The sequence below is a fragment of the Heloderma suspectum genome, chromosome 3 (assembly GCF_057233095.1).
Source record: "Heloderma suspectum isolate Gila_16-S chromosome 3, 16-S_ref, whole genome shotgun sequence".
In the NCBI taxonomy this organism is placed as follows: Eukaryota; Metazoa; Chordata; class Lepidosauria; order Squamata; family Helodermatidae; genus Heloderma; species Heloderma suspectum.
In genome coordinates, this window is record NC_139460.1 from 322,134,785 (window position 1) to 322,162,209 (window position 27,425).

The 27,425-nt window shown below is 45.5% G+C and overlaps 1 protein-coding gene and 1 long non-coding RNA gene across 4 annotated transcripts in view; one reads left to right on the plus strand and one right to left on the minus strand.

Moving 5' to 3' along the window:
- The window catches only part of ABCC5 (ATP binding cassette subfamily C member 5), an 86,251-nt gene that overhangs the window by 56,807 nt on the left and 2,019 nt on the right, over positions 1 to 27,425 (plus strand). For both annotated transcript variants that reach the window (XM_084847683.1, XM_084847682.1), the window contains exons 17-29: positions 588 to 690; positions 1,233 to 1,417; positions 5,769 to 5,915; positions 6,275 to 6,404; positions 6,862 to 7,015; positions 7,142 to 7,270; positions 7,420 to 7,606; positions 14,609 to 14,698; positions 18,470 to 18,659; positions 20,065 to 20,224; positions 21,085 to 21,163; positions 22,899 to 23,012; positions 26,082 to 26,246. In XM_084847683.1, the coding sequence (XP_084703809.1) occupies positions 588 to 690; positions 1,233 to 1,417; positions 5,769 to 5,915; positions 6,275 to 6,404; positions 6,862 to 7,015; positions 7,142 to 7,270; positions 7,420 to 7,606; positions 14,609 to 14,698; positions 18,470 to 18,659; positions 20,065 to 20,224; positions 21,085 to 21,163; positions 22,899 to 23,012; positions 26,082 to 26,246 (1,833 nt within the window). The remainder of the gene's footprint in view (positions 1 to 587; positions 691 to 1,232; positions 1,418 to 5,768; positions 5,916 to 6,274; positions 6,405 to 6,861; positions 7,016 to 7,141; positions 7,271 to 7,419; positions 7,607 to 14,608; positions 14,699 to 18,469; positions 18,660 to 20,064; positions 20,225 to 21,084; positions 21,164 to 22,898; positions 23,013 to 26,081; positions 26,247 to 27,425) is intronic.
- LOC146351719 (uncharacterized) overlaps positions 1 to 27,425 on the minus strand; it is a 52,183-nt gene that overhangs the window by 12,182 nt on the left and 12,576 nt on the right. For both annotated transcript variants that reach the window (XR_014789641.1, XR_014789640.1), the window contains one exon: positions 506 to 654. This is a non-coding gene — a long non-coding RNA (uncharacterized LOC146351719). The remainder of the gene's footprint in view (positions 1 to 505; positions 655 to 27,425) is intronic.

A 27,425-nucleotide genomic window follows, 5' to 3' on the forward strand; every position in this document is an offset into this window, starting at 1 on the left:
GGCAGGCACAGCACAACGGGATGAAAACGCTGAGTGGAGGGGGTGGTCTGGGAAGGGCGTGTGTGAAAATGGGAGGAGTGCATGTCAACAGAGGCCCTACCCACTGCTGGCATGCAGTTCCTGCCGCCCCAGCCTTTGTGCCGAAATGCTTCCTCAGCCCTGATTTAAACAAAGAATCGGTAGCAAATAAGCACAATAACCTTGTGCGTACAAATTAAAAGCTAGGCAAAACAAGACACTCTTTATCTTTGGTTTCTTCAGATGTTGCCCAGGTTTCCTATCTGTTTTCCCAGCTTGAGTGTCCTGAGAAGTGCAGTAGCAGAGACTTGTGCTTATAAGCTATCTACAGCAGCTACCATGGGAATCAAATATTTCTTGTTTTCACTTGGGGGAATCTACCACGGACAATCTCTTTAAAGCTGCAGTTGCAAGCAACTTGTGAACATTTATAAGGCGATTAGGTGGGACATATATTTATATGGGGTTCTAACCAAACCTGCCATACTTCTCTGCTGAATGTGGGTTATGCAGGAGTTCCTGTTTCGAAGTTCAGATAGGTTGTGTCTCAGTTCCCTTCCATTTTGCAGATTAGTTTAAAGAAGACTACAAACAGTTCGTTGAAAAGGCACCCGGATAAAGGCACCAAATCTGGATCTGTGAAGAAAGAGAAAGTGGTCAAGAAGGAAGAAGGTACCATTTGCCACCTAGAAGTACATACAAACTTCTGTCTGCATACATGGCTCTGGTTTAAAGTGATGTAGTGCATGCATGTATTCTGTTCTTACATACTACACTGCAGACCATTTTCAATGCTGCTGACCTCTTATTTTAGGTGCTGGTGACTCATCCTGCCTTTTCTTTTGCATACTGTGGTTTTTTAAGCTCACAGAGGTATTCTCTGATTATTAAGGCAGTGCATTCCGTGCTGAGGAGTTTTTTTGCTAGACGTGTAAACTTGCAGTGAATGCCTTAAAGAAGAGTTTTCAGGGAGGGCCTGGAATGATCTTGAGAACTGATAAGTACTGTGTTTATATGGGGAAACTTTAAGCAGAGCCTAATTCTAGCCCATTTAGAGATCTGTACTTGTTCCTTTGCTAAATTTGTATGCTGCCCATCAGTATAAATATTCTCAGGGAGATCTGTACAGTACAGACCAGATTGCAGTCTCTGGATGTTGCCCATCAGTCTGTTCACCCTTTGGTTTTCCCTCTCTGTGTATGTATGTGCCTTAGGTCAGCTCATGCAGTTGGAAGAGAAAGGCAAAGGTTCTGTTCCTTGGTCAGTTTATGGTGTCTATATCCAAGCCGCTGGAGGCCCCATTGCTTTTCTGATCATCATGGCACTTTTTATATTGAATGTGGGCAGCACTGCATTCAGCAATTGGTGGCTGAGTTACTGGATCAAACAAGGCAGTGGGGTAAGAGCAATAGTATATTTGAATCATTTGTGGATTAAGAAATTTTCTTCATGAGATTGGTTGAGAGGAAGCCACATTCCAAATTAAAGGAGCCGGAAATGGTATTTTCAGAGGCAAGTCTTAAGAGAAATCTGAAGAAAACAGTTCTTAGTCTGTGCATTCTGGCTCAGTTGTTGGGGTGGTGAAGGTGGGAGAAGCCCAAAATTTAAGTATTGTGGAGAGTCTAGAGCCCTATGCAGGTGTTCACCTGCTTATGTGTAGCGCCCCGTAGCAGAGTGCTCCCTTTCCATGCTTGCTTTCCAGAATAGGTTGCTCACTCCAATAGACTGGGGAACATCCACATCCTGGTTTTATAGCCCCTTTTGTATTCTGGAGCAGATCAACCATATAGCTTTTGAGCTGGAATTGCTCCTCTCTATTCTGTTTTCCATGAACCCTCTTGGCACAAGCCCTCCCACCTCACTCATTCCAGACCTCACAACTTCTGCACCCCCTCTATCTCTCTGGAGATATTTTCAGTTGGTATCTTGGGCCCGGGGACACCCCACATTTATTTGTATGCCTCTTGTTTACTACTGTTCAGTCATTAAGAGTTACAGTCCCTACATAAGCAGGGAGAGGTGAGTAAGCTTAGAATTTTTTACTGGCCAGATTTGGTTGATCAGTGGGGAAACAAAGCCACGGTGGCTCCTCCTCCTTGCCCTGCACGTGCCCCTTGTGCGCCCGCCATTTCCCTGATTACCGTCGCTGTGATGTGGGTTGCCATGTTGTCTGAACCTGGCGAGGTGTGTGGTGGGGGTGGCTTCCAAACTATTCCACAACCCCTGGCTTGTTGTAGGGATTATGGGGTGGCTTGTCACAGACCTTGATGGGTTCGGACAACACGGCAATAAGGGTAGTTAGGGAAATGGCATGCATGCAAGGAGCACATGCAGGGTGGGGATGTGCTCCACTGATCATCCAAACCCAGTCATTGTCTCTTGGATGCCATGTTATGTCCCCAAATTGGAAGGGGGCTTTGTCCCGCACAGGAAGCCATGCACAATTTGCGTAAGCCCTGCCTCTTGGAGCAAGCGGGAAGAGCAACCCATTTGAGGATGCCTTCCTTCCACTGTAGAAAGGGACTTGCCATGGATAGTCCAACGTTCTAATAAATTAGACTTTGAGACTTATGCATAGTGGGAGTTACTGATGGTATAATTACCCTGGCAATAGATAAATATTGGATTTCGTGGAGTAATTATCAAATCTTAAATGGTAAATTTAAGGAAGAACAAATAAATAACACCAATATTCTGTGCTTAAGGAAATGTAAAATGGAAGGCAGAAGCAGCAGTTAGAATCATAGAATAGTAGGGTTGGAAGGGGCCTGTAAGACCATCAAGTCCACCCCCCTGCTCAATGCAGGAATCTTAAGTCAAAGCATCCCTGACAGGTGGCTGTCCAGCTTCATCTTGAGTGCCTCCAGTGTGGGAGAGCCCTCTACCTCCCTAGGTAATTGGTTCCATTGTCGTACTGCTCTAACAGTCAGGAATTTTTTCCTGATGTTCAGCCGGAATCTGGCTTCCTGTCACTTGAGCCCATTATTCCGTGTCCTGCACTCTGGGATGATCAAGAAGAGATCCTGGTCTTCCTCTCTTGTGACAGCCTTTCAAGTACTTGAACAGCACTATTATATCTCCCCCCAGTCTTCCTTCTCAAGGCTAAACAGGCCCAGTTCTTTCAGTCTCTCTTCATAGGGCTTTGTTTCCAGTCCCCTGATCATCTTAATTGCCCTTCTCTGCACCTTTTCCAGTTTGTCCACCTCCTTCTTCAAGTGTGGCACCCAGAACTGGACACAGTACTCAAGATGAGGCTTAACCAGTGCTGAGTAGAGGGGAACTAGAACTTCATGTGATTTGGAAGCTATACTTCTATGAAGTATAATATCCTAGTAAACAAGGTGGGGTGTAATTAATTTGAGGACTAAAAATGGGTTACCAGAGGAATCTTTTAGTAGGTTGAAGGTTGCAAAACATTGCTTTTGGGGGGTTGGGGGAGCACATTCAATCCATGTTTTGGTATCTGATATTGATTATATAAAACTTCCTTAAAAGGAGTCAGGCCATCTAGCCCAGTGCTGTCTGCACTGACTGGCAGTGGCTCTCCAGGGCTTCTCTGATCCTTTTAACCGTCCAGGGATTGAATTTGAGACCTTCTGCATACGAAGTATGTGCTCTACCATTGAGTTACGGCCCCTCCTGCACAGGGAAAGCTACAGCCCTGGGCTCTCCTCACACAGCAGGGTGAGAACCAGCCATCTTTTGCTTTGCTGATGATGGCACCAACTAGCACACTAACCTGCCTGTTAGGATGCCACAAATACTTGGCATTAATGAAGGGTTTTCAAACATGCAGAGCACTTTGCATACATCATCTTGCTGTAACACAGCAACCCTATAAGATAGGTTAATATTATTGTGCCCATGTGCAAGCACCGAGTCATTACTGACTCCTAGAGGGACGCCGCTTTCGCTGGCGTTTTCATGGCAGACTATAGCGGGGTGGTTTGCCATTGCCTTCCCCAGTCATGACTACCTTTCCCCCAGCAAGCTGGGTACTCATTTTACCGACCTCAGAAGGATGGAAGGCTGAGTCGACCTGAGCCAGCTACCTGGGACCCAGCTTCTGCTGAGATCGAACTCAGGTTATGGGGAGAGTTTCGGCTGCAATACTGCCGCCTACCAATCTGCGCCACACGAGGCTCTGATTGTGCCCATATGAACTTGCAAATTTTCTGGAAAGATTAGTAAGCAGCTCTTTGTTGGGAGAAGGGGTAGTTAAGCCAATACCGATAATGTCCAAGATTAGTTTAGAGATTTTTTATTTATTTATTTTATTATTAAATTTATTAATCGCCCATCTGGCTGGTCACCCAGCCACTCTGGGCGATGTACAACATACAATAAAAACAGTTTAAAACAATAAAATTCTACAATAAAAACATTTTCTACAATACCCTAACCCACCCCAAATGCCTGCCTGAACAGCCACGTTTTTAATGCATGACGGAAGCTCATTAAAGAGGGGGCATGACGGAGTTCCCTAGGGAGGGAGTTCCACAGAGTGGGGGCCACCACAGAAAAGGCCCTCTCCCTCATCCCCACCAGTCTAGCTGTCCTGGCTGATGGGACAGAGAGAAGGCCATCCAAAGCTGATCTTGTTAAGCGGCCTGTCTGGTGCTGCTGGAGGCGCTCCTTAAGATAGGCTGGGCCGGAACCATATAGGGTTTTAAAGGTCAAAACCAACACCTTGAATTTGGCCCGGAAAACAACTGGTAACCAGTGCAACTCCTTCAGCACTGGAGTGATGTGATCTCGCCGGCGGCTGCCTTTAATCAGGCGAGCCGCCGCGTTCTGTACCAACTGCAGTTTCCGAACCGTCTTCAAGGGTAACCCCATGTAGAGCGCATTACAGTAGTCTAAACGAGAGGAGACCAGGGCATGTACTACCGATGGGAGCAGATGGTCGGGAAGGTAGGGGCGCAGCTGCCGTGTCAGATGGAGTTGATACAGCGCTGTCCGGCTCACAGCTGACACCTGAGCCTCCATGGACAGCTGGGAGTCCAAAATGACCCCCAGGCTGCAGACCTGGTCTTTCAAGGGTAGCCGTACCCCATTCAACACCAGGTCAACATCCCCCAGCCTCCTCTTGTCTCCCACCAAAAGTACCTCGGTCTTGTCAGGGTTCAGATCCAGTAATCAAACTGTTAATTAGTAACTATTTATAGGGAAGCTTTCATGATGGGGCAGTATCAGGTGACTAGGTGACAGTGTTTGTTAGTCCAGTATTTAGAAAGAGCTAGGGAAAAGAATGGTACGTTACAGATCTATAAGTCTAAGTCTAATAGAAAAGGGGAAGTGCTTTTCAAAGTATTGTCAGCCAAACTAACGTGATGTCGGAGGGAAGTTGGCCTTTTAATCTTGTTGGAAGAATTAAACACAAATTTGTGAAACTTTTTTGATTTGGTGGTATAAATAATTGTTAAGAGAGAATGCATACATTTAGCTGTATTTTTCTGGGTTTTTAGAAGCTCTCTGATGATTCCACCAACAGAGTTGCATCACCTTTGAAACATATTATTTTGTGTAAGAACAAGTTTGAGAGGGGTTGCATAGTGGTGGGAGCTTTGAGGAATCTCCATAGTGGTCACTTCCTAGATTTGTGTGCTTAATACTATTAAGTATTCAGACAAAACTAAGAACAAAACATTGGCTGGAGACTGCTCAGCTGACTGTGTGAAGTGGGGCAAACCTATATCCTGTTTCTGTCTTAGTCATGTGACTGGTCTTGATTGTGTTTTTAAAAATAGAACACTACTTTGATGTTGGGTAATGAAACAGTTGTGAGCAACAGTATGAAGGACAATCCTCACATGCGGTATTATGCTGGCATCTACGCGCTCTCAATGGGTGTCATGCTGATTCTGAAGGCTGTGCGTGGTGTTGTCTTTGTTAAGGTATGTGTGTGAGGGAGGGAGGGGGTAGAACGACTTCTCTTTTTTATGAACTGCTGTTCTGTGCAGCAGTAAATCAGTGGCCCGTTTTCCTGCAACGGCTGGCCTCACTTCCTTGTGCCTTTCGCCTTAGTTTTTGAGTCCTCCCAAATAGACGGCTTTCCGGGGCTGTTTCCTTGCCCTCGCTGTTTCTCTTTGGCCTTCACTTCTTGCACTGCGAGGGAGGAGCTGCTTCCTTGTGGCTGCAGTAGCCTAGCCGCCCCAAGGTGGGGAAGTCTGGTCTTCTGTGACGCTCCATTTGTAAGAGCATGCACAAAGCATCCCTACCTGGTTCCAGCGTTCCCCCTTTACTGTCATTGCAGGGGACACTGCGGGCCTCTTCTAGACTCCATGATGAGCTCTTCCGACGGATTCTTCGCAGCCCTATGAAATTTTTTGACACTACGCCTACGGGACGGATTCTCAATAGGTTTTCCAAAGATATGGATGAAGGTGATTGTTCTCAGTTAATTATGTGTTTGTGCTAACGAGTAGCTCTGGCTTAGGAATGAAAGCCAGTTCACGATACAGAAAAAAAGCATGTGGGTATGTTCCATCTGGGACTGCACCACTTCAGGTGGAGGACTGAATGTCTAGAAGTTCCTGTGTGAGAAACATGCTGCACATGGCAAGGTGGCACGTGGGAGAGAAGACTTGATTTTTTCCCCCCATTCTGACATGCAAGCTTCCCATGTGTAGGATTTTTAAACATTTTGGCAGGCATTCAAGTAACATAACCTAAAACTGCTGAAAATAAATGAATCTATCATTTCTATCCCCTCAGTAAAAGCGGGATCTGAATTTCTGCAAGAGAGTGTGACGTGTATATGCATAATGCTGTGCAACTTGGTTAGAACTTCTGTGTTTGGTCTCCTGTGTGAACACTGCCATCTGTGTCCATCTCTTCCAGTTGATGTCCGTTTGCCCTTTCAAGCTGAAATGTTCATACAGAACGTCATCCTGGTGTTCTTCTGCGTGGGAGTGATTTCTGGTGTCTTCCCGTGGTTCCTAATGGCAGTTGGGCCTCTTGTCATCCTTTTTACAATCCTGCATGTTGTATCTAGGTAAACAAGTTAGTTGTTCAGGGACTGTTCAGTTAACGTTCCTCCAGGCAGGTGATTTGAATGGCTTGCTATGCCAGATCTCTCACTCCCAATTGCTGAGTGAGAGTGGTTCTTTTTTGTCTGCAGAGTCTTCATTCGGGAGTTGAAGCGCCTGGACAACGTTACACAGTCTCCATTCCTTTCACACATCACATCAAGCATACAGGGTCTCTCTACAATCCACGCCTACAATAAAGGGCAAGAGTTTCTGCAGAGGTTAGTGCTCTGTTTCTTTTCTGAAATGACAATGTTTATATGCTGCTGGACTTCAGCTTCTGACTGCTATAACTTGGCAGGGGTCACATTATAAGATAAGATACTAGAAGGTATCTATTATCTTATTTCAAGTATTTCCTGTCTTCTAGATATCAAGAACTGCTAGATGACAATCAGGCACCATTCTACTTGTTCAGCTGTGCAATGCGTTGGTTAGCTGTCAGACTGGATATAGTCAGCATTGCCCTCATTACAACCACTGGCTTAATGATTGTCTTAATGCATGGCCATATCTCCCCTGCCTATGCTGGGCTAGCCATCTCCTATGCTGTTCAGGTGAGGACTTGCTTTGTCTTTCAGAATGTATTTGAATTTTGGAACTCCTGTTATAAGTAAGAATAGAGTAGTACTCTCTTTGTGAACTCTGTGCATCACACATATAGGCTCTGCATGTGCGCGGAGCCTCAACTGGGAATCTTCTGTAGCTGAGGAATGTTTTGGGTGGGAACCCTCCCCGACTCTCCCAGTGTGCATGTCTCTTGTGGGTTCCTGCCTATTCCCTCCATTCTTTTTTGACCGCCACTGTGGCAACCTCGAAGGGAATCTTCTCACCTTGTTTGCTTCTTCCTGATAGAAAATTAGAATTTGCTGTGGTTTAAGTTTCATTTTCTGTCTGTCTAATGATTTCTATCTATCGTTTTTGTGCTTTCTGTTTTGTTTGTGATTGCCTGAAGATGTATGGCCCTTTGGGCCTCACAAGTGTGCTGTTGTGGCACTAAACTCCCACCAATGAACGGGCATTCGCTGTGTCTCCTTTGTTTAAGAGAAGGACACAAAGTGCTCATTTTGCCGAGCTTTCACAAAACAGACATTGATGTAACCAGTTCACCAGGCTTTGAGCTGTTCTTTGGGACAAAGCCTTGAGTGCGGTAAAGCCTTCAGAGGACAGGACATCTACAAAAATATCCAAGGTGTCAATGGATACTGGGGTGTCAGAGACACTGTCCCGCTCAAATCCTTCAGTGGCTCTGGGATTGAAGCCTCCATCAGAAAGGAGGTGACCACCTCCACGGCTACTCATTTTGATCCCCCCACACCAGACGGGTCATTGAACATTGCTGCAGCCAAGAAGCTGACTAAAAGGGCAAGAGCTCGTAAGTCAGAGCCAAAGAAGAAAAAAGAAAAAAATGGCCTTTGGTCCAGTCTCCCATGGCCCTGGCTTTGACCCCGTCAGCTTCAGTATCAGTGTTGATACCAACAGTACCAGCACCTCCGTCGTTACTTAATTCACCAACTGCAGTGCACCTCTGTCTAATATTGGAACCAGTACCAGGCATCCAGCCATTAGAGGACCCTCAGGTGATAGCCTCCACATCAGAAGGGGAAATTCAAAAGGTGTCTCCAGTCCCAGTCACAGGTAAAGGGACTGAATGAGGCGAAGTCAGTCACCTACATACTATGGCCACCATCCTCTGTCTCAACAGGGGTCTCCTGATTCTGCCTCTTCAGGCTACTTCTGATCTGAATGGAGAGGTTAAGGTTCTGAGTGGCGTGAGCAGCCTCAGTATAGTCTGCGCTTGCCCTACTCTGATTGGGAGAGATAGTCTCCATCCCACTGGAATCCTCTGCGACGTTGATACTGTGTCAAAGAGCCTCACTGGAGGCACGATATGGAAGTTGTTAGGGAAATATACCAGCCATGAAGTAGTTATGCAGTGGACTATTTGCCTGATGGGTACTGGCATTTTCTTCATCTATGATGTCAAGGCCACCTCCGGATCAGGAGGCCTTTTTAGTCCTCTCATCAGTACCTGCTGTACCATCAGTGTGTCTGTCGACATCAGCTGTTGCCATGGTGCCACTAGCAGAACTGCAAATCCATTCACTTCCTTGGGGGCCACTCACCACATTGCCTAGTGCCCTACAACCACTCGTACCACCTCATTGTGTCCATCATATCTGAAGATGTTAATTTCTTTGGAATGTGCCAAGTGTCAGGGTGGAAACTCAGCCCATAGAACCCCAGAGCAGTTCTGATTCTGAGGAGAAACAACAATCCATGGGAGAGGAGCCCGCTCATCCCTCACAGACACAGCAGCTGGCAGCGATTCCTCCTGCCAGCATTCCTGAGATAGATAGTGACCCTGGCAGTGAGAGAGTGTGGGAGGGGGGCTTGCTAGATGCTCGATGCAGACGCAGGGAGCGACGAGCAATGGAGGGCGCAGAAAGGAGGCATAGCGCCCGTTTGGCACGCAAACAACGGTCGCATCCCATGGACCCAAGGGAAAGAGGGAGGAACTCTCCCTAGCCCATAAGTTCAGGGTCTGCAAGTGATTCTCCTTCAAATGGGGACCAACTGCCTAACCCGGAGCATAGGCTACTCTGCTGTTCATTGCTTAGTCGCTGGTGATTAGCATCTGAAAGAGTCATTAAGTTGTAAAAGGATTAAAGCCTTGAAAAGAATCCTTTTGTCTATGTCTTGAGTTGGCTATTGGAGTAGACAGAAAGAGACCGCTAGGGCGCTCCTGACACCAAGTCATGACTATCCCATCAACAGGAAGGAGTTTCTCCACAGTCGGCATTGGAGGATTATCAGTCAGACTCAACATTCTATTCTTCAGTGCCCCGATCCATATCGTCACTGGATGCTGCAGCGGGGAATCAAGACCCTCCATCCCCTTCTGAAGAGACAGGGCCTTTCTCAGAGCAAATGTTCCATATGGTGCAATCTTGTGGTCTTGGGATGCAACAACCTGTGGTTAAAATAAAAGACCCGATGTTTGATGCGGTGCTGTCCATGACCTCTACGTTGGTAGTAATTCCCATGCTTCTTGTGTTACTGCAGACCAACAACCTTGGGACTCTCCTTCTTCTGTTCTGCCCACTTCAAAGCACCTTGTACATTTGTTCAAGGTTGTGGAGACAGATGTGGGGGTTTTGTTCCAGCACCCCACTCCAAATTCCATGATTGTGAGGTGTAGCAAGGAAAATCCCAGAAAGACCATTAATCGCCTCCAGATAAAGAGGGTAGGAGGTTGGAATTAATGGGGCCTCACATTTATTCCTCTGCTGAGTTGGGGTAGAGAGTTAACTATCAGGCTGCAATGCCCTGTTATCAGGTTTTCCTGTGGGAGAAGATAAGATCTCTTTTCGACCATCTCCCAAAGGATAAACAGGACTTGGCTTGAATCTTCCAGAGTGAGGCAATGTGTCTCTCTCACCAGGCACGTGGCTGAATGCAATACCAAGGCCATGGTTGGCTCAATAGCCTTGTGAAGGCATGCATAGCTTAGGTCCACGGGCCTATCACGAGACACTCGCTCCAGAATCAAGGACCTCCCATTTGATGGGGAGGGCTTGTTTAATGCCACAACTGATGAGACAATGGACTTGGTACAGAAGGCCAAGAATACAGCAAGATGGGTGAGTATTGGTCAAGAGTCATCTGCGTATCAGCAGAGAAATCTTATAAACAATGCCATTCACCTGCTGGACAAGCTTTTCACCAGGCTCCAGCACAGGCTCTGAGGCACCAGTTCCAGTCAACAAAATTTCAGAACAGTTGTAGGAAACAAGATGGCAATAGCAAACATTGCCTTTGACTTCCTGGTTCTTCATCTTCGTCCTTCTGTCTGTCACCCTGTCTTTGGTACTTGTCTCTCATTCTATCTCCAAGCCTGGAAGCAGGTAACGTCAGATTCATGGGTCCTCTCTATTATCCAGAAGGATAGAATCCAGTTTGACAATCTCACTCCAAATGGCCCTCTCAGAATCATCATACCTTTGGAGGAGTTGCAAATGGAACTGGATACCCTTCTGGCGAAGGCTTCAATAGAGTGAATCCCAAAGCACCAACTTCACGATGGATTCTATTCCTGCTGTTTCACAGTTTTGAAGGAGGATGGATGCCTTCGACCAGTTTTGGACCTAAGAGGTAGATTTGTACATTACACCCAAGCGCTTCTGGATGGTCCATCACCGTTTCCTTTGGTTTGCAATCAGTACTGAGACATTCAGTTCTGGGTAATGCCATTTGGTCTTGCTACGGCACTGAGGGTGTTCACCAAATGTATGGCCATGGTCGTGGCACACCTTCGTGTCCAGGGAGTGTTAGTGTACCCTTATACGAGAGGGATCCCCAGAGCCATGTTCATTGCCTGCAGTCTGCTGCAGGACCTTGGTCTCTACATCAACATGGAGAAATCTCGCTAGACACGAACACAACACATCCAGTTCATTGGAATAATACTGGACTCTACTCTGGGTTGAGCTTTCTCCACCCTAGAACAGGTGTCAGTATTAATATGCCTTGCAGGAGGGTTAATCCTTCAGGCAATTGTCAGTGCTATGCAGATACAAAGACTGTTGGGTTCCCTGGGATCCCTCGTCCTATTGGATCAATAGTGGTACACATAGTGGGAGTAGATAACTGCCTTGCAGACAGCCTCAGCAGAAACTACTTGTTGTCTCATGAGCGGATGGTGGCTCTGTCGGTAGTCTGCGATCTCTTCTGCAGGTGGGGCACTCTGGACATAGATTTGCTTGATTGAGCAGAAAACCACACTTGCTGACCTTTTCTGCACCAGGGAAGGAGTGGACTTGGGATTGTTAGGGGTTGGTTTTCTGTAACAGTGGGTTGGTCCACTTTGGTATCTCTTTCCACCTTTCTCTCTTCCCACCAAAGTCTTGGCAAAAATCAGAATGGATGGGACAAACTGCATACTACTCACTCCATGGTGGCCGAGACAACATTGGTTTGCTTTCCTGTTCCTGTGCTGTGGGAGTACAGTCAGGGCCAGAAATACTGGGACAAGGATAACTGTTTTGGCAGTTGGCCTCTGTACACCACCACATTGAAGTTGAAAGGAAACACACCCAGATGGGAGTGAAGTCAGGACTTCCAGCTGTAATTCAAGGGGGTTGACAAAAGTGGGGCACTAACCATTCAGGAAGGACAGCCAGTGGCATACACACACACCCATCGTTGGGGGCTCATAAGTAATGGAACGAATGGCTGACAAGCAGCTGCGTGGCCAGGTGTGGCCTGTTTCCCGGGTACCCCATGACCAATCAAGCAGATAAAAGGCCTGGAGGTGGTTCTGAGTGTTACATTTGCATTTGGTAGCTGTTCACTGGAACTCCCAACATGAGGTCCACAGAGGTGTCCATGCGAGTAAAGGAGGCCATCATTAGGCTGAGGAAACAAAATGAACCCATCAGAGAGATAGCAAAAACAGTGGGGGTGGCCAACACAACAGTTTGGAACATCCTGAAAAAGAAGGAATTAACTGGCAAGCTCAGCAACAGCAAAAGGCCTGGAAGACCACGGAAGACAACTAAAGTGGATGACCGCATAATTCTGCTCATGGTGAAGAGGAACCCTTTCACAACATCTAGCCAGGTCAAGAACGCTCTTGCGGAGGTAGGCGTGTCATTGTCAACATCTACCGTCAAGAGACGGTTTTATGAATGTAAATACAGAGGCTTCACAACAAGGTGCAAACCACTGGTAACGCTCAAGAACAGACAGGCCAGATTAGCCTTGCCAGCAGACACCTAAAAAAGCCTGCCCAGTTCCAGAATAAGATTCTTTGGACTGATGAAACCAAGATTAACTTGCACCAGAATGATGGGAAGAGAAAAGTATGGAGAAGGACAGGAACAGCTCATGATCCAAAGCATACCACATCATCTGTCAAACATGGTGGAGGCAGTGTTATGGCATGGGCATGTATGGCTGCCAATGGAGCCGGGTCACTGGTGTTTATTGATGACCTGACTGCTGATAAAAGCAGCAGGACGAATTCTGAAGTGTATAGGGCTATACTTTCTGCTCAGATTCAGCCGAATGCTGCCAAACTGATAGGATGCCACTTCATATTTCAGATGGATAATGACCCAAAACATACAGCAAAAGCTACCCAAGAGTTTCTCAAGGCAAGGAAGTGGGATGTTCTTCAGTGGCCAAGTCAGTCACCTGCTCTCAACCCAATAGAGCATGCTTTTCACTTCCTGAAGACAAGACTGAAGGCAGAAAGACCCACAAACAAGCAGCAGCTGAAGGCAGCTGCAGTAAAGGCCTGGCAAAGCATCTCAAGGGAGGAAACGCAGCATTTGGTCATGTCCGTGGGTTCCAGACTTCAGGCAGTCATTGACTGCAAAGGATTTTCATCCAGGTATTGAAGGCGATCCTTAAGTTTGGAATGATGTTGGTCTGTTCCATTACTTATGAGCCACCAACGATGGGTGTGTGTGTGTGCCACTGGCTGTACTTCCTGAATGGCTGGTGCCCCACTTTTGTCAACCCCCTTGAATTACAGTTGAAAGTCCTGACTTCGCTTCCATCTGAGTATGTTTCCTTTCAACTTCAATGTGGTGGTGTACAGAGGCCAACTGCCCAAACAGTGATCCTTGTTCCAATATTCCTGGCCCTGACTTTCTGCCAGCGTTGTCTCAAAGGTTCGCCTCATGGGTAGTGTGTACCATCAAGCTGGCCTATGAGTCGGCAGGCCTTCTGGTTTCCTATCCTGTTTGGGCTCATTCTGTTAGAGCAATGGCTGTGTTGGTGGCACTTTGCAGGGGTGTTCCCTTTCCAGAACTGTGCCAGGTGGCTACTTGGTCAAGGCCATCCACTTTCAGCACTCACTACAGGTTGGACGTCTGGGCTAGAGCCGACTGCTACTTTGGACGTGTGGTTTTGTTGGCCATTCTACAACAGGTCACCGACCCCAGCTCCAGAAAGTCAACTTGCTACTCGCCCATATGTGTGATGCATTCTTGGTGCTGGAGGGAGATTTGTCAGTAAGGTGTTAATGTGGCCTCTGCAAGGAAAACGAGAAGTTAGTTTGGAATGGAACCCTTAAAGAGCCTAAGGGCAGGGAGGGGCAATGTGGCGTTACCAGGAAGAGAAATTTGAAGGCCAGGATGTTGCATGGCCATGGAGGCAGTAGGGTGGAATTATATTTAGTGTACTTTATTTTGATGTTTTGTTCTATAGGTGAATTCTGATTTATTAATGGAACCTTCGGAGCAACAGGAACTGAAGCTCTTGCATTTTAGTATGCAGTTAATCCTTTATATGCCTTGCTGATTGCTACTATTTCATTGCCTAAAAAAGTACAATGCTGGATTGTGGTTTAGGATGACACCTCATTTAACATTTACCAGGCAGGCTGCATAGTTCATGTCGATGTGTGTGTTGTTATATATGTTGTTAGTTACTTTGAGGGTTTTGCAGTGGTGGGATATGAATCTAGAAAATGAATACATGTTAATAAATTAATGTGGCAGAGGTGGTAGTGATGGAAGTGGCTCAGTTATTGTTTGTTTCATCCTCAGCTAACGGGGTTGTTCCAGTTCACGGTCAGACTGGCTTCAGAGACAGAAGCCCGCTTCACCTCTGTGGAAAGGATTAACCACTATATCAAGGTATTCGAAACACTTTTCCAGTGTTTTGCTCATTACTTTTGCTGTTCTCTGATGACCTGCCTCTACTAGAGAAGTGCCTCCAGTGACTTAATGGTGTTCTAATCTTGACTCAATTTGATGTTGTGATGTATGCCTAAAATTAAGCATGATCATAAACATTTGGAGGAGAGCAGTTTAAACAGCATCTCTTTATTTTGCACTGTATTGGCACAATGCCCCTCATGTTGGCCGTTGAACTTCAGAAACAATGCCTGCAGAAAGAAGTTGCGTGGGTGCATAAACATACATGCATGAACTTTAAGAAGCACCTGTGAGGGCTCTTTATGGTTGTGGAGAGGATGACATCTTGTGGTGATGAGTGATTTCTCCCATTCACATTTGGAGGCTTCTGGAATCTCCACCGGGAGGAGGCTCCCTCAGCTGAGGGCCAAACTTATATACTCTGAACAATTCAAACCTAGTAACGCTGTCCAGGGAGGAGGACATAACACAAGGTCATCCCTGTTTTCTAAGTATTCTAATTAGTTAGGAGGAACCCAGAGCCCTCCCCGCAATGCAGAAAGTGCAGCCCCAGTTCAAGTTAGGTCATTTACTCTGTGACCAGAAAGAGCCCTTTTTCAGTCATGGGAGAAAATTCTGTGATAATGAGATGTTTAGCAGCAGTGCTCTTGCTTTCTTTTTTTTAAAAAAAATAATTTTTATTTTATTTTTTTATCTTTATAAATGAAATAAACAGTACCAACAACCCAACCAGTAGCTACAGTTTCCCAACAATACAATATTCCTAAGAGGACACAACAGTATCAGAAAGGAGCGCCAAAAAAAAGGAGAAAAAGAGAAGAAAAAAATTATTTAAAAGGATTAAATTTAAACTCCAGTACACTCGGGCTTCAGATTCCATTCACTTAAAAATTATACCTATAACACTGATAAAATTGCGATTCAGTACAGCACAATTAATCTTGTCATGTCATCAGTCTTATAACAAGGAAGCAGGCCTACAATTCATTTCTAATGACCATATAGCCAGTCTCATAGTAGTAGTAGTAGTAGTAGTAGTAATAATGAAAAAGGAGAGAAATTAAAAAGGATAAATAATGATAACAAATCACTAATAAGTTTTATAATGTTACATGATAATAAAGGTTAAAAACACCTTACAACAATCAGTAATTTATTTTATACTAGATATATGAATGAGTGTGCACGTTTCTATGCACCCTCAAACAGTATATTTAGGTACAGTGTGTCATATCCATTTTAAAAAAGAAGGATTTTTTTTAAAAAAGGAGAAAGAAAATTAAGAAAAAGCAGACGGATATATAAGCAATTAACTCTGGCCTAATCTGAATCACTCAGACTAGACATAACCAGTTAACAAAAGCTGTTTATGGATTCCAGTTCATGGGGCTGTAAGAGAAATCTCACTCATTTTTGTGTTTAGCCATGCCTCCGCCTTTTCATGATTCGGGAACTTCTTCATCTACCTTCAGAAACAATGCACAGTGTAGCAGGATATTTTAAGTAATACTGTAAGTTCATTTGTTTCGCCAGAGTTTTCGCCTTGATGAATTGTCTTCTTTTCTCAGTAATTTCTTTAATGTAATCCTGGAATAACATAACTTTATCTTGTTTCCAAAAAAGATTTCCACCCCCTCTTGCCAAACACAGGATATAATTTTTTGTGGAGATTCTTGCAAATTGGACTATAATCATATAGGCAGTCCCTTTGGCATTTGACACACGGAATGCCTGCTCTCAAGTAAATAATCAGGTGGCACAGGGAGTATCTCATGCAAAAGCTTATCTACAAAAGTAGACAAATTTACATCCATAGGCACATCCTTAATGCCAATTATACATACATTAGTTCTGTGAGTAAAAGCTTTCAGTTGAGAAATTCTGACGAGCGAGTCGTTAAAAACTTGTGACGCAGTTTCATTGGCAGCTACCCTATCTTCCATCTCGTTAATGTTTGCCTCCATTTTTTGCCAAGAATCCACAGCCCCTTGCAGGGTGGTGATGGAATTTTGAATTACATCCAGCCTTTTAGCCCGTTCAGCTAATTGCGAAGACAAAGTTTTTATCAGTGTAAATAACTCCCCTATATTTTCAGTTCTTGGCGCCTTTGCCAAAGGAGGTACGGGGGGAGTAGGCAGAGATACATTTCCTTTCTTTCTCCTTGCTGTAGCCACGTTTCTCTTCAAACAAATCTTGCAGGTCCTCAGATATCCTCAAATATTGTTAATATTTCTTAAACCATTCCTCAGATTTCTTAATCCATAAATTAAATGGAGCACATCAAACCTAATTTCTCCTATTTAAATAGGAGTTTCAAAACAACTTTTGGCGATGATTAAGCTCTGGGAGGCTAGTCTTGGAATCCAGCCCCCCTGCTGCTTTGCCGAGGTGACTTATTTACCAAGTCTTAATCCAGATGCTGCCTTGACTCCCCTTTTCATTCCAGGGGAGAGATAAAAGGTTTTTCTACCTTTTAAAAAGCTGTTTGAGATAGCCTCCCGCAGAAACTCCGCGGGGTGCTGCAAGGGCGACATTGGCTCCGACCGGAAGTCAGTGCTCTTGCTTTCTGGGTGGCAGCAGCTATGCTTTGTGTTCTGCCTTGCTTGCTATAGAGTCTTTTGCCCAGGCAAAGCTTCCACTGAGAGGAAGGCGTCAGCCCTGTAATGCCTGATAAATATTGAGGGAGAGTGCCTGATAGCAGATGCCTATGCAGATGTTTGCTAAGGTGGCCATAGTGCAAGGCAAGGCAGATGTTGCCGCCACCATCACTGACTGTGTTGGGATCCCTTTGGGAATTGATAGGCCAATACTATACAGTCCTTTAGCCACCTGCTCAGTATGGATCTAGAAGCCGTTCTCCCCAAAGGGTGGTATTTGAAAGAAATGAACAGGCAATCTGTTTTCTTAAAGCCCTCCAAGGTATGCCATTTTTTCCTTGAGGGTGAGTTGGGACAAAAGGGGAGCGTGAACTTTGGGAATCCATAGAAAATGCACCCCAAAAAAAAAAATTTGGAGGTAAATATGTTTTATAACCCAATTTCCTAATCCAGTTAGGGTGGGGTGATACAGAATCTTCTAAGACACCAATGCCTCAGAGAATAGCTGGGGGCAGGACAAAGTGCAAGAGGGCTCTTCCTTCCTGAGTAGGTTCCAGAAGCCTCTGGAAGTCTTGTTCCCAAAGGGTATGCAAGGAGTTACCTATTACCTCAGGATGTCTCCCATGGCTGAAGATTTGAAGGAAAGACTGGCTTTCAGAACTTGGTGAAAATAGTTTGGGTTGGTCAGATGCAACTTCTGTCACGCAGGATGTACTCTTTATGCCTTTAGGGGTCAGGAGGGTGCAACCTTCTGCCAGCGGGAAAAAAGCCAGAGTGAATCCAAGCAAATATATGCTTACATTTGAGAACCATTGCTCTAGCACAGGGATGGGAAACCTGTTCCTTCCAGATACTGTGGGACTACACCTTCCATCATCCCTAACCATTGACCATGCTGGCTGGGGCTGATGGGGGTTGGGCATCCAACCACATCTCTAGGGCTTCAGTTCTTTAAACATATTTGCCCCTGCTAGCTTCCTACCATACACATTCACGTTCCTGATGAGTCTTGCTTGTGTTTAATATACAGCTATCTGCTTACAGATGTGGTCTGTTAAAATGAAACATTCCCAGGAACACTGTTTACAGCTGAGGCCTGACTCTTCTTCATCTTTTCTCTTTCTCCCCCCCCCCCGCCCCCCAATATTCCAAGACTCTTTCTCTGGAGGCTCCAGCTCGGATTAAAAACAAGGCTCCCCCTCCAGACTGGCCCCAGGAAGGAGAGGTCATCTTTGAAAATGCGGAAATGCGGTATCGAGAGAACCTGCCGCTTGTCCTCAAGAAAGTGTGCTTCACCATCAAACCCAAGGAAAAGATTGGCATTGTGGGGCGAACTGGGTCAGGTAAGGACATACGCACCTACAGTGACAGATTTTACTTTCTTGGGCTCCAAGATCACCGCAGACGGTGACTGTAGCCATGAAATTAAAAGACGCTTGCTCCTTGGGAGGAAACCTATGGCAAACCTAGACAGCATAGTGAGAAGCAGAGACATCACCTTGCCGACAAAGGTCCGCATAATCAAAGCTATGGTTTTCCCAGTAGTAACATGTGGCTGTGAGAGCTGGACTATAAGGAAGGCTGAGCGCCGAAGAATCGATGCTTTCGAACTGTGGTGCTGGAGAAGACTCTTACGAGTCCCCTGGACTGCAAGGAGGTCAAATCAGTCCAGCCTAAAGGAAATCAACCCTGAGTGCTCATTGGAAGGACAGATACTGAAGCTGAAGCTCAAATATTTTGGCCACCTAATGCAAAGAGAAAACTCCCTGGAAAAGACCCTGATGCTTCGAAGGATTGAAGGCAAAAGGAGAAGGGGACGGCAGAGGATGAGGTGGCTAGATAGCATCACCAATGCAATGAATATGGACTTCAGCACGCTCCGGGAGAGAGCGCAGGACAGGAAGGCCTGGCATGCTGTGATCCATGGGGTCACGAAGAGTTGGACACAACTGAACGACTGAACAACAACCTTGCAGGAAGCTCAAGTACGCCCCACGTAGATTTGTGAAAGCGCTACCAGCAGTCTGAATGAAAGCTGCCTAGAGCCACCTAGTGGGAGGCTGTGGAGGTGGCAGTTACTCTTTCTGAAGAGGAAAATGCTGCTGCTGTGCTGCAGTAAATCTACTTGTTTCTATGCCAGCACAGGTGCTGTAGAGACTGCTGTAACTCATTCCCGTTAGCTGCTGCATGCGGTTGCCCAGCTGACACATAGGTCCTCCTTGTTATTACTAATGATGATCTACCTCTGATGTCTGCTCCTCTATTCTGACTGCAGGTCTGCCTTCAGCAATTCCTTTCAGCAAAAAGGCAAGGCAGAATGGAACAGCAGCCTTCTTAACAATGTTCTCTGGGCAAAGTATCTCACAGTCCAGGTTCCTCCAGGTCTAGCACCTTCTTCTTGGACTCAGTTTTGTAGCTGTCACAGTCTGTTAGAACCGTTTCCATCACTGCCATTTGGCTCCATCCCTCCCAGAATTGCCTTCAGCAGATACCATGGAACTGGCATTTCCTTATTTTCCTCTCCTATTCCTCTCCTGTATAATGTATATTGAATTGTTAGCCATTATGTTAAACTATGAACGACCTTGAGTGCACTGGCAAAAAGGTTATATATAATTGTAGTAAATACATTTAAAAATACTTTGCTGACATACCAGTGATGGAGTAAAATTTTAATCTGTTTGTCTGATTTCAAGCCTGCATGTTTCTCAGAACACCACCTAACCCTTATTTCCCTGCTTTTTTCAGGAAAGTCTTCTCTAGGAATGGCTCTGTTCCGCCTGGTTGAACTCTCGGGAGGCTGCATTAAAATTGATGGAGTGAAAATCAATGACATTGGCTTAGCAGATCTCCGGAGCAAGCTTTCCATAATTCCTCAAGAGCCTGTGCTGTTCAGTGGTACTGTGAGGTTAGTATAACACAGTGCCAGATACTCAGGAGGGGGCTTGCTCATTCTCCCACCCTCTTTCAAGTGGCATCAAGTTAGCCACAGGGGAAGAGACACTCAGTTGCACTAAGAAATGCATTAGTGACTTAAGAATGTAAGTTGCTACACTGGTTCTCCTGCTCCTGTCTACTTATTCACTCTATCGTGTACCTTAGATAAGGTGAAAAGTAACAGAATTAAGGATTCGAGTGCTGCTTAGACATTTATATAATCTATGATAAATAGTTGCTATTGTGGTTCCCCAAACACTAGAGCAGTAGTGGGAAAGCGTGGCCCTCCAGATGTTACTGGGCTACAACTCCCACCAGCCCAAGCCAGCATAGTCAGTGGTGAGGGATGATGGGAGTTGCAGTCCAAGAACATCTGGAGGGTCAGACATTCCCACATCTCTGCACTGGAGGCATATTTTTTAGAAAAGCCCTTGCTTTTTACTTGACTTGCTTGAACAAAGATGATTTAATCTCATCAGTTTCTGAAGCCTGTAGTGCAGACTGCAGATAACCACCAAAACCTGTATGCTTAGTATGGTACTTGCTGGTTTAGAACACCTTGCCTTTAAATTATTTATTTGTAAATTTTATTTTTTACACTTTCAGACTGCCCAGTAACCAAAGTTTTCTGGGCATTGTAAGAGTAAATTAAAAATAAGACATGAAATCACAATAAAATAATAAAATAGCATACTTTCTGAACATCATTTGAGTTAGACTGCCTTGAGTGTTGTCCTTGAAGAATTTTTGACTTTCATGGTATGAGTTTTGGTGAGTGCTTACGTGTCTGTGAATTGGTGGAATTTTCTGCTATGCTTTTCTCTCTTCTAGATCTAACTTGGATCCTTTCACACAATATAGTGAAGAGCAAATCTGGGATGCTTTGGAAAGGACTCACATGAAGGATTGTGTAAGTATGGGAATTGATAGTGGTGGGGTCCTCCGTTAAGGCATACGGCAAGTGGGTGTGACTAAGGAGATGAGCACTCCTCCTCCTCCTCCTCCTCCTCCACCACCACCACCAGTGAGAATTTATGTCATGTGCAAATGTCCTGGCTTGAACTTAAGACCATTTGTTAACTGATCATAGACTTCCAGGTTTAACAAGGCTCACATAGATGGGTTACGCAAAGGGCGAGTGAGATTCAAATAATGAAGGCTTCAGGATAACAGATCTGGATTACAGCTTTTAAGATGCATATACATTTTATAAATTGTTCTGAGATCACTGCAGATCTTCATGCTACAAGGGTATTATGCTGTCAGAAATAGTAATAATTTTAAGATACCATCACCCTGTTAGGAGACAACCTTATATTGTATGTCACTTTTTTGCACTCCTGGAAAACATGACACAGAAATATTATAAATAAAGGTCTATGAGAGATGAATTCTTGTGTGCTCTGTTGTTGGGGTAGACCAGGGGTATGGAACAATTTTTGGTCCAAGGGCTGGATTCCATTTTGGAGAAGTTCTCGAGGACTGCATTCCAGTGTCTGGGTGGGGCCACAGGCAAAGGTCGGAAGGGCTACCCCTCCCCGCCATTCCATTGTTGGTAGGAAGCATGTCTATTTAGAAGTAAGTATGAGCAGCATGTTTACTCACAAATGAGTATGACTACTCAGAAGAAAGCAGAACAAGGCTCAGAAGGAAGTAGGGCTGAATCATTCAACAACAGCAGTAAGATGAGCTATGCTGGATTAGACTTGAGGGTCCACCTAGTCCAGCATTCTGTTTATACAGTGGCCAACCAGCTGTTGATGGGAGACCCACAAGCAAGACATGAGTGCAACAGCACCCTCCCACCCATGTTCCCCAGCAGCTGGTGTACATAGACATACTGCCTCCAATACTGGAGGTAGCATATAGCCATCCGGACGAGTAGCCATTGATCGCCTTCTCCCCCAGGAATTTGTCTAACCAGCATGGTATAGTGGTGAGAGTGCTGGATTGGGAGCCAGGAGATCTGGGTTCTAGTCCCCACTCAGCCATGGAAGCTCACTGGGTGACTTCGGGCCAGTCACAGACTCTCAGCCCAACCTACCTCACAGGGTTGTTGTTGTGAGGATAAAATGGAGAGGAGGAGGAAGAAGAGAACGTAAGCCACCTTGGGTTCCTTGCAAGAGGAAAAAAGGTGGGATAGAAATGCAATAATAAATAATAAATACCCCCCCCCCTTTAAAGCTAAAATTGGTGGCCATCACCACATCTTGTGGTAGTGAATTCCCTGGCCCTGCCCTCTCTGTCTCAGAGGGAAATGCCCTCACCTCTGATCAACTGCTGATTGGAGATGAGCTTTTTCCTCCGTGGCAGAGGAGGTGCAACCAGGGGAAGAAGTTGCCAGGCTGGATGGAGAACCCGCCCTATCCCAGGGGTAGACTCTTACTGGTGATGCTAAGTCAGTCTGTGGCCCATATTGTAGGTTTCTGAAACTCAGCAGTCGAAAACGTTTCTTTAATTTTGGGTCATCATTACTGTTTGCTGTTCTCATTGGCTGAGACTTATTTGGACTACTGTGATGAACTGGAGAACATTTTTCTCCAAACTGCATTGTTACAACCACCTTGCCACCTGGAAAGATGATGGTACTGCAACAGTTTCGGGCTATGGCGTTGATCTGTTTCCTTTCCCTTATTCTTATCTAGATTTCTCAGCTGCCCATGAAACTTGAATCTGAAGTAATGGAAAACGGTGAAAACTTCTCTGTTGGGGAGAGGCAATTACTTTGCATTGCCAGAGCTTTGCTCCGTCGTTGTAAGGTGAGCTGTCAAGTGGAAGAGAATGACCATGTATGTAGCTCAATTTCTGCTTTTCCTGAAAAACTTGTTCTAAAGGAGCAGGCCTGTGTGGCAGTGGCTGTCACTTCATTTATAGAAGATTATTTTCGAGAATATTGTCTTTGTTCAGAGTATGCTTGTTGGCTTCATCTTGTTATCCAGAACTGAAACCTGTTTAGCTTTCTGCAGGGCACTCCCCCTGCCCCCCACTATGTTCTGATCACCTCTGTTTCTTCCTGCCCTTCCAGTGCTGATTTGCTTGGTCACCTCTCAACCTTGGTATTGCCACTTTTCAGAGAACAGAGTATATACAGTCTCTGCTCCTTTCGTACTTCACCAGGGCAGGGGTGGGCAACACATGGTCCATGCCCCTGCTGCCAAATTTGATGGCAAAAATGCTTTTTTATGCAAGAAAATCTGGCGCTTTTACTATGGAGCGCTAAAAGGGTCAAATCTCATTTGTTTGCAAGCAAGTTTTAATGCCCCATAAGCTGCTAAACAAGCTGTATTGAACCCGGTTTTATCTGTGGGATAGATTTAGAGCAATATAAGGAGAAACAAAAAGAATGTCATGACGGGTCTCTTTACCTGTTTCAGAGGAAGGGGAAAGCAGAGGGCTTCACTTCCTCATTGTTTGTACCCACTTGGAAATTCACTGAGAACCCTGGACACCCTAGGTTCTCTCCAGGATCCTGATCACAAATTGAAAATGGATTAATCACCTCAATCTGGATGAACATGAAGACCACAGTGTGCACAATGCCCTTCTGGTCCAAGAGACCAAGGCTGATAAAGACAATGGTGGGGGACTGATGGCAGGCTAAACCATTAGAAGACGCCTTCAAGCCCTGCATGGTGTGTAATGTGGTAGCAAAAACAGAATTTGGAATGGGGGCAGAGGCAGTGAAGCAAACCCTCTCCTTAAACCCTGACTAACCTGAGGGAAGTAACAAACACAGAAAGTGTCAAAGAAGGGAAGGTAGCAAGTGTTGGATGCACCTGGCTTGAGATCTCACAAAAAGCCTAGCACAACGCCCTTGGCTCTCAGCTAGGCCACAGGAAGGTAAACCACTGAGCTTAAAGCCAACAATCCTTAACAGTCACACTGCTTGCTCACAGTAACTACAAGACACAGATCTCCCTGGATCTCTGACACACAAATGTCCTTAACCCTAGTATTGCGGCTATGCCCTCAGTGTGGTGGTTCCTTGAGTATTTCAGGCAGATGGCCGAGCCCTTAATGGAATTGGGCAGAACCACCAAAATGCAAGTTGTCTGAAAGAGCAATGGATGCTTTACAGGGAGTGAAGCTCTATCTGCAAGGTAGCAAAAGATGAAAGCTGTGGAGCGGGAAATGAGTTCAGCCCCAGAGGATGGAACAGATGCAGATCTCAGGGAATGGGCAGTGTGTCAGGCAAACTCCAGGAGGATTTTAGAACAACACAAGAGACTGAGCCGGTTTGCAGTCTGGAATAGAAGCTGTCCTTTCTTTAACCAACGATGAGCTGTGATGCATGTTGGACAGATGCTGGGTGCCATTTTGAATATGCAACCCCCAGTCAGGGTGATTGGCAGTTGTGGTGTGTTGTACAAACTCAGCCATCGTGGGTTATTCAAAGGTTAAACAACCCTTGCATAACCCTTGATTAGTAGTAGGGTTATGTGAAGGTTGTTTAATCCTCGAATAACTCACAATGGCCAGGTTCATACGACATACCACAACCCCCAATTGGGGCTTGCGTATTCAAAATGGCGGCCACGTGCACCATGACTCATTGTGGGGTATTTTGCCCACGATAACCCCATGTTGTGCAAAATGGGTCAATGTTTATGTATGTTGGGTCCTCTGAAGAACTGTCCTCAAATAGGGACTAAACTTGAGGGCAGTTACAGGGTACAGTCAAAGAGTGCAAAGGAGACAACTTTAAGCATGCTAGCGCTAGGGTTAATTAAAAGAAATAAAATGAATGGAATAAATAGAAGCTGTCCTCTAGACTCATGGGTTCTTGACTGAATTTGGGCTGGTTGGTTAAGCATTACCAAAGTCATGCTTCTAAGGGCCAAACAGGAGATGTTCCCAGAACAAAAAATCACAAATGATACCTGATGATGCTTTAATCTGCTGAGCTGTCTGGAGGTAAGGATGCTTCAGGACTGGACCATATTCCCTGCCAATGCTTTAGACTGGCCAATTTAGGCTTCCTCGTGAGTTGGTTGACTGTGGTGGTGACTTGGAAGTCAGGAAGGCATCTGTATTTATCTGGAGTTCCCATTGTTGAGAACAGTTCCTTTAAACTTTGTTACAGAGCAGGGGTGCTCAGACTTCAGGCTTGACGGTTCTACTTTTGAGTTTTTACTAGAACCTCGAGATCCATTTACCAGAGTGATATGCAAAATGGTGGCTCAGTGGGCTTCTGTACATGTAGGCTAAGGACCAGGGTGCCTCTAAGCACATGCTCAGCCCAAGAACTTGTTTTCATTACCAGAACTGGGCTCACAGTTCATTCACACACAGATTCATGCCCAGTTCAAGCCTCCAAACACTGAAATCCTGCTGAAATCCTTTCCAGACATGGCCCATTGTTTTTGTGTTCTAAATGAAAGCTGCGATTCTTTGTTGTTGTTCAGTCATTAAGTCGTGTCCGACTCTTCGTGACCTCATGGATGTTGCAAATTCTGTGACCTTTTTGCACTTGCATGGAACTGTGGATTACAGTCCCCCTCTGATTACAGCCCCCTCTGCCAGATTATGAGAGTATTCTTCTGTTTAGTACAAATCTCAGATCTGGATGTTGGCTATAGGGCCTAATATAATTGATGCATAAATCTCAGATCATAGTGTTTTGAGAGCATTGAAATGGTACAATGAGCAGAGCATAGGCAATAACTTTCAGACTGTTTATATGAAGAGCCTTGAAGGGAAATTGCAAGTATTCTTCCCCTATGTAATCCAACACATGCTTTGTCATATTTCAGAGCACAGAGAGAAGTGTGTGTGTGTGTGTGTGTGTGTGTGTGTGTATTTAACAAAGTTCATGTTACGTTCTCCAGGTATTGATCCTGGATGAAGCAACAGCTGCCATGGACACAGAGACTGATTTGCTGATCCAGGAGACTATCAGAGAAGCATTTGCAGACTGCACAATGCTGACGATTGCTCACCGCCTTCATACAGTTCTGGGCTCTGATCGGATTATGGTGTTGACACAAGGACAGGTGAGTTGCCTTTTCCTTTGCAAATCCACACAGACTAGGTGTCCTGTTTTCCCGAGGCTGAGTTGACTAACAGACCAAGGTCAATAACCTGGAGGTCCTTGGGAGTTCCACCCAGATTAGAAATAAGCAGAAATAAAAGGCAAGGCAGATCAGTGTGAAGCCAGCAAGAGGACCAAGGCACCACAGCAAGGAGGGTTCAGGCAGGAAGAACGGTCAAAAGGCAGTCCCAACAGGTACTCACAAGAGATTCAGTCCAAGGGGGAGTTGGATAAGACACCACAGCCAACAAGGTTCAGGCAGGAAGCATAGCCAACAGGCAGTTTGGAGATATTTATGAGGGATTCAGTCCAATGCAGTGCTAGGGGTCCTAGGGTACAGAGGGCTGGAGCCAGGAGAGTAAGATATATGTTACTTCTGAGGAGTCTTCTGCTGCACCCTGGTATTTCTCCTGAGCTCTAGGAGTCTGGCCTGCCTCTTCAGTATCCATTGCTCCCAGGGGCTTGGGAGTCTCTCTCCTCTTTTGCCTCTGAAGCAGATCCCCCCTCCTCCTGTGGGGGTATTACTGAAGGTCCAGGCACCTCCAGGTTCTTTGACTCTGGCAGGTCCTGAGCTTGGGCAACTGCTGGAAGCTCTGGGTCTTCCCTCCTCTGAGACAGTTCTGCAGCTCTAATATAATAGATCCCAGAAGAGAAACTGGTTTAAAGAATAGTTGAAAAGCAGCAGTGAGACAAGCTGCCTTAAGGGAGCGGTTTGACAACCACCCTTGAAGGCTTGTAAGGAGAATCTGAACAGATTCTTAGTGAACATAGGAAGCTGCCTTATACCGAGTCAAAACATTGGTCCATCTAGCCCAGTATTGTTGACACTGACTGGCAGCGGCTCTCAAGGGTTTCAGGCAGGATTCTTTCCTTGCCCAACCTGGAGAAGCTGGGGATCGAGCCTGAGACTTTCTGCATGCCAAGCATGTGCTCTATCACACTGAGCTATGGCCCCTCCCTAGTGGAGGGACCTAGTGAAAATGCTTTTAAAACTTAGATAAGTTTCTCGGAAGCAGGTGGCTTGGACTAGATGTTCCTTTGGTTCCCTTTCAACTTTGATTCTATGTGCAAACTTAGTTGATTGCTATAGTGTTACTAAATGGGCCAGTTTACACAAGAGGGCCAGCTCATCATGAGTTAT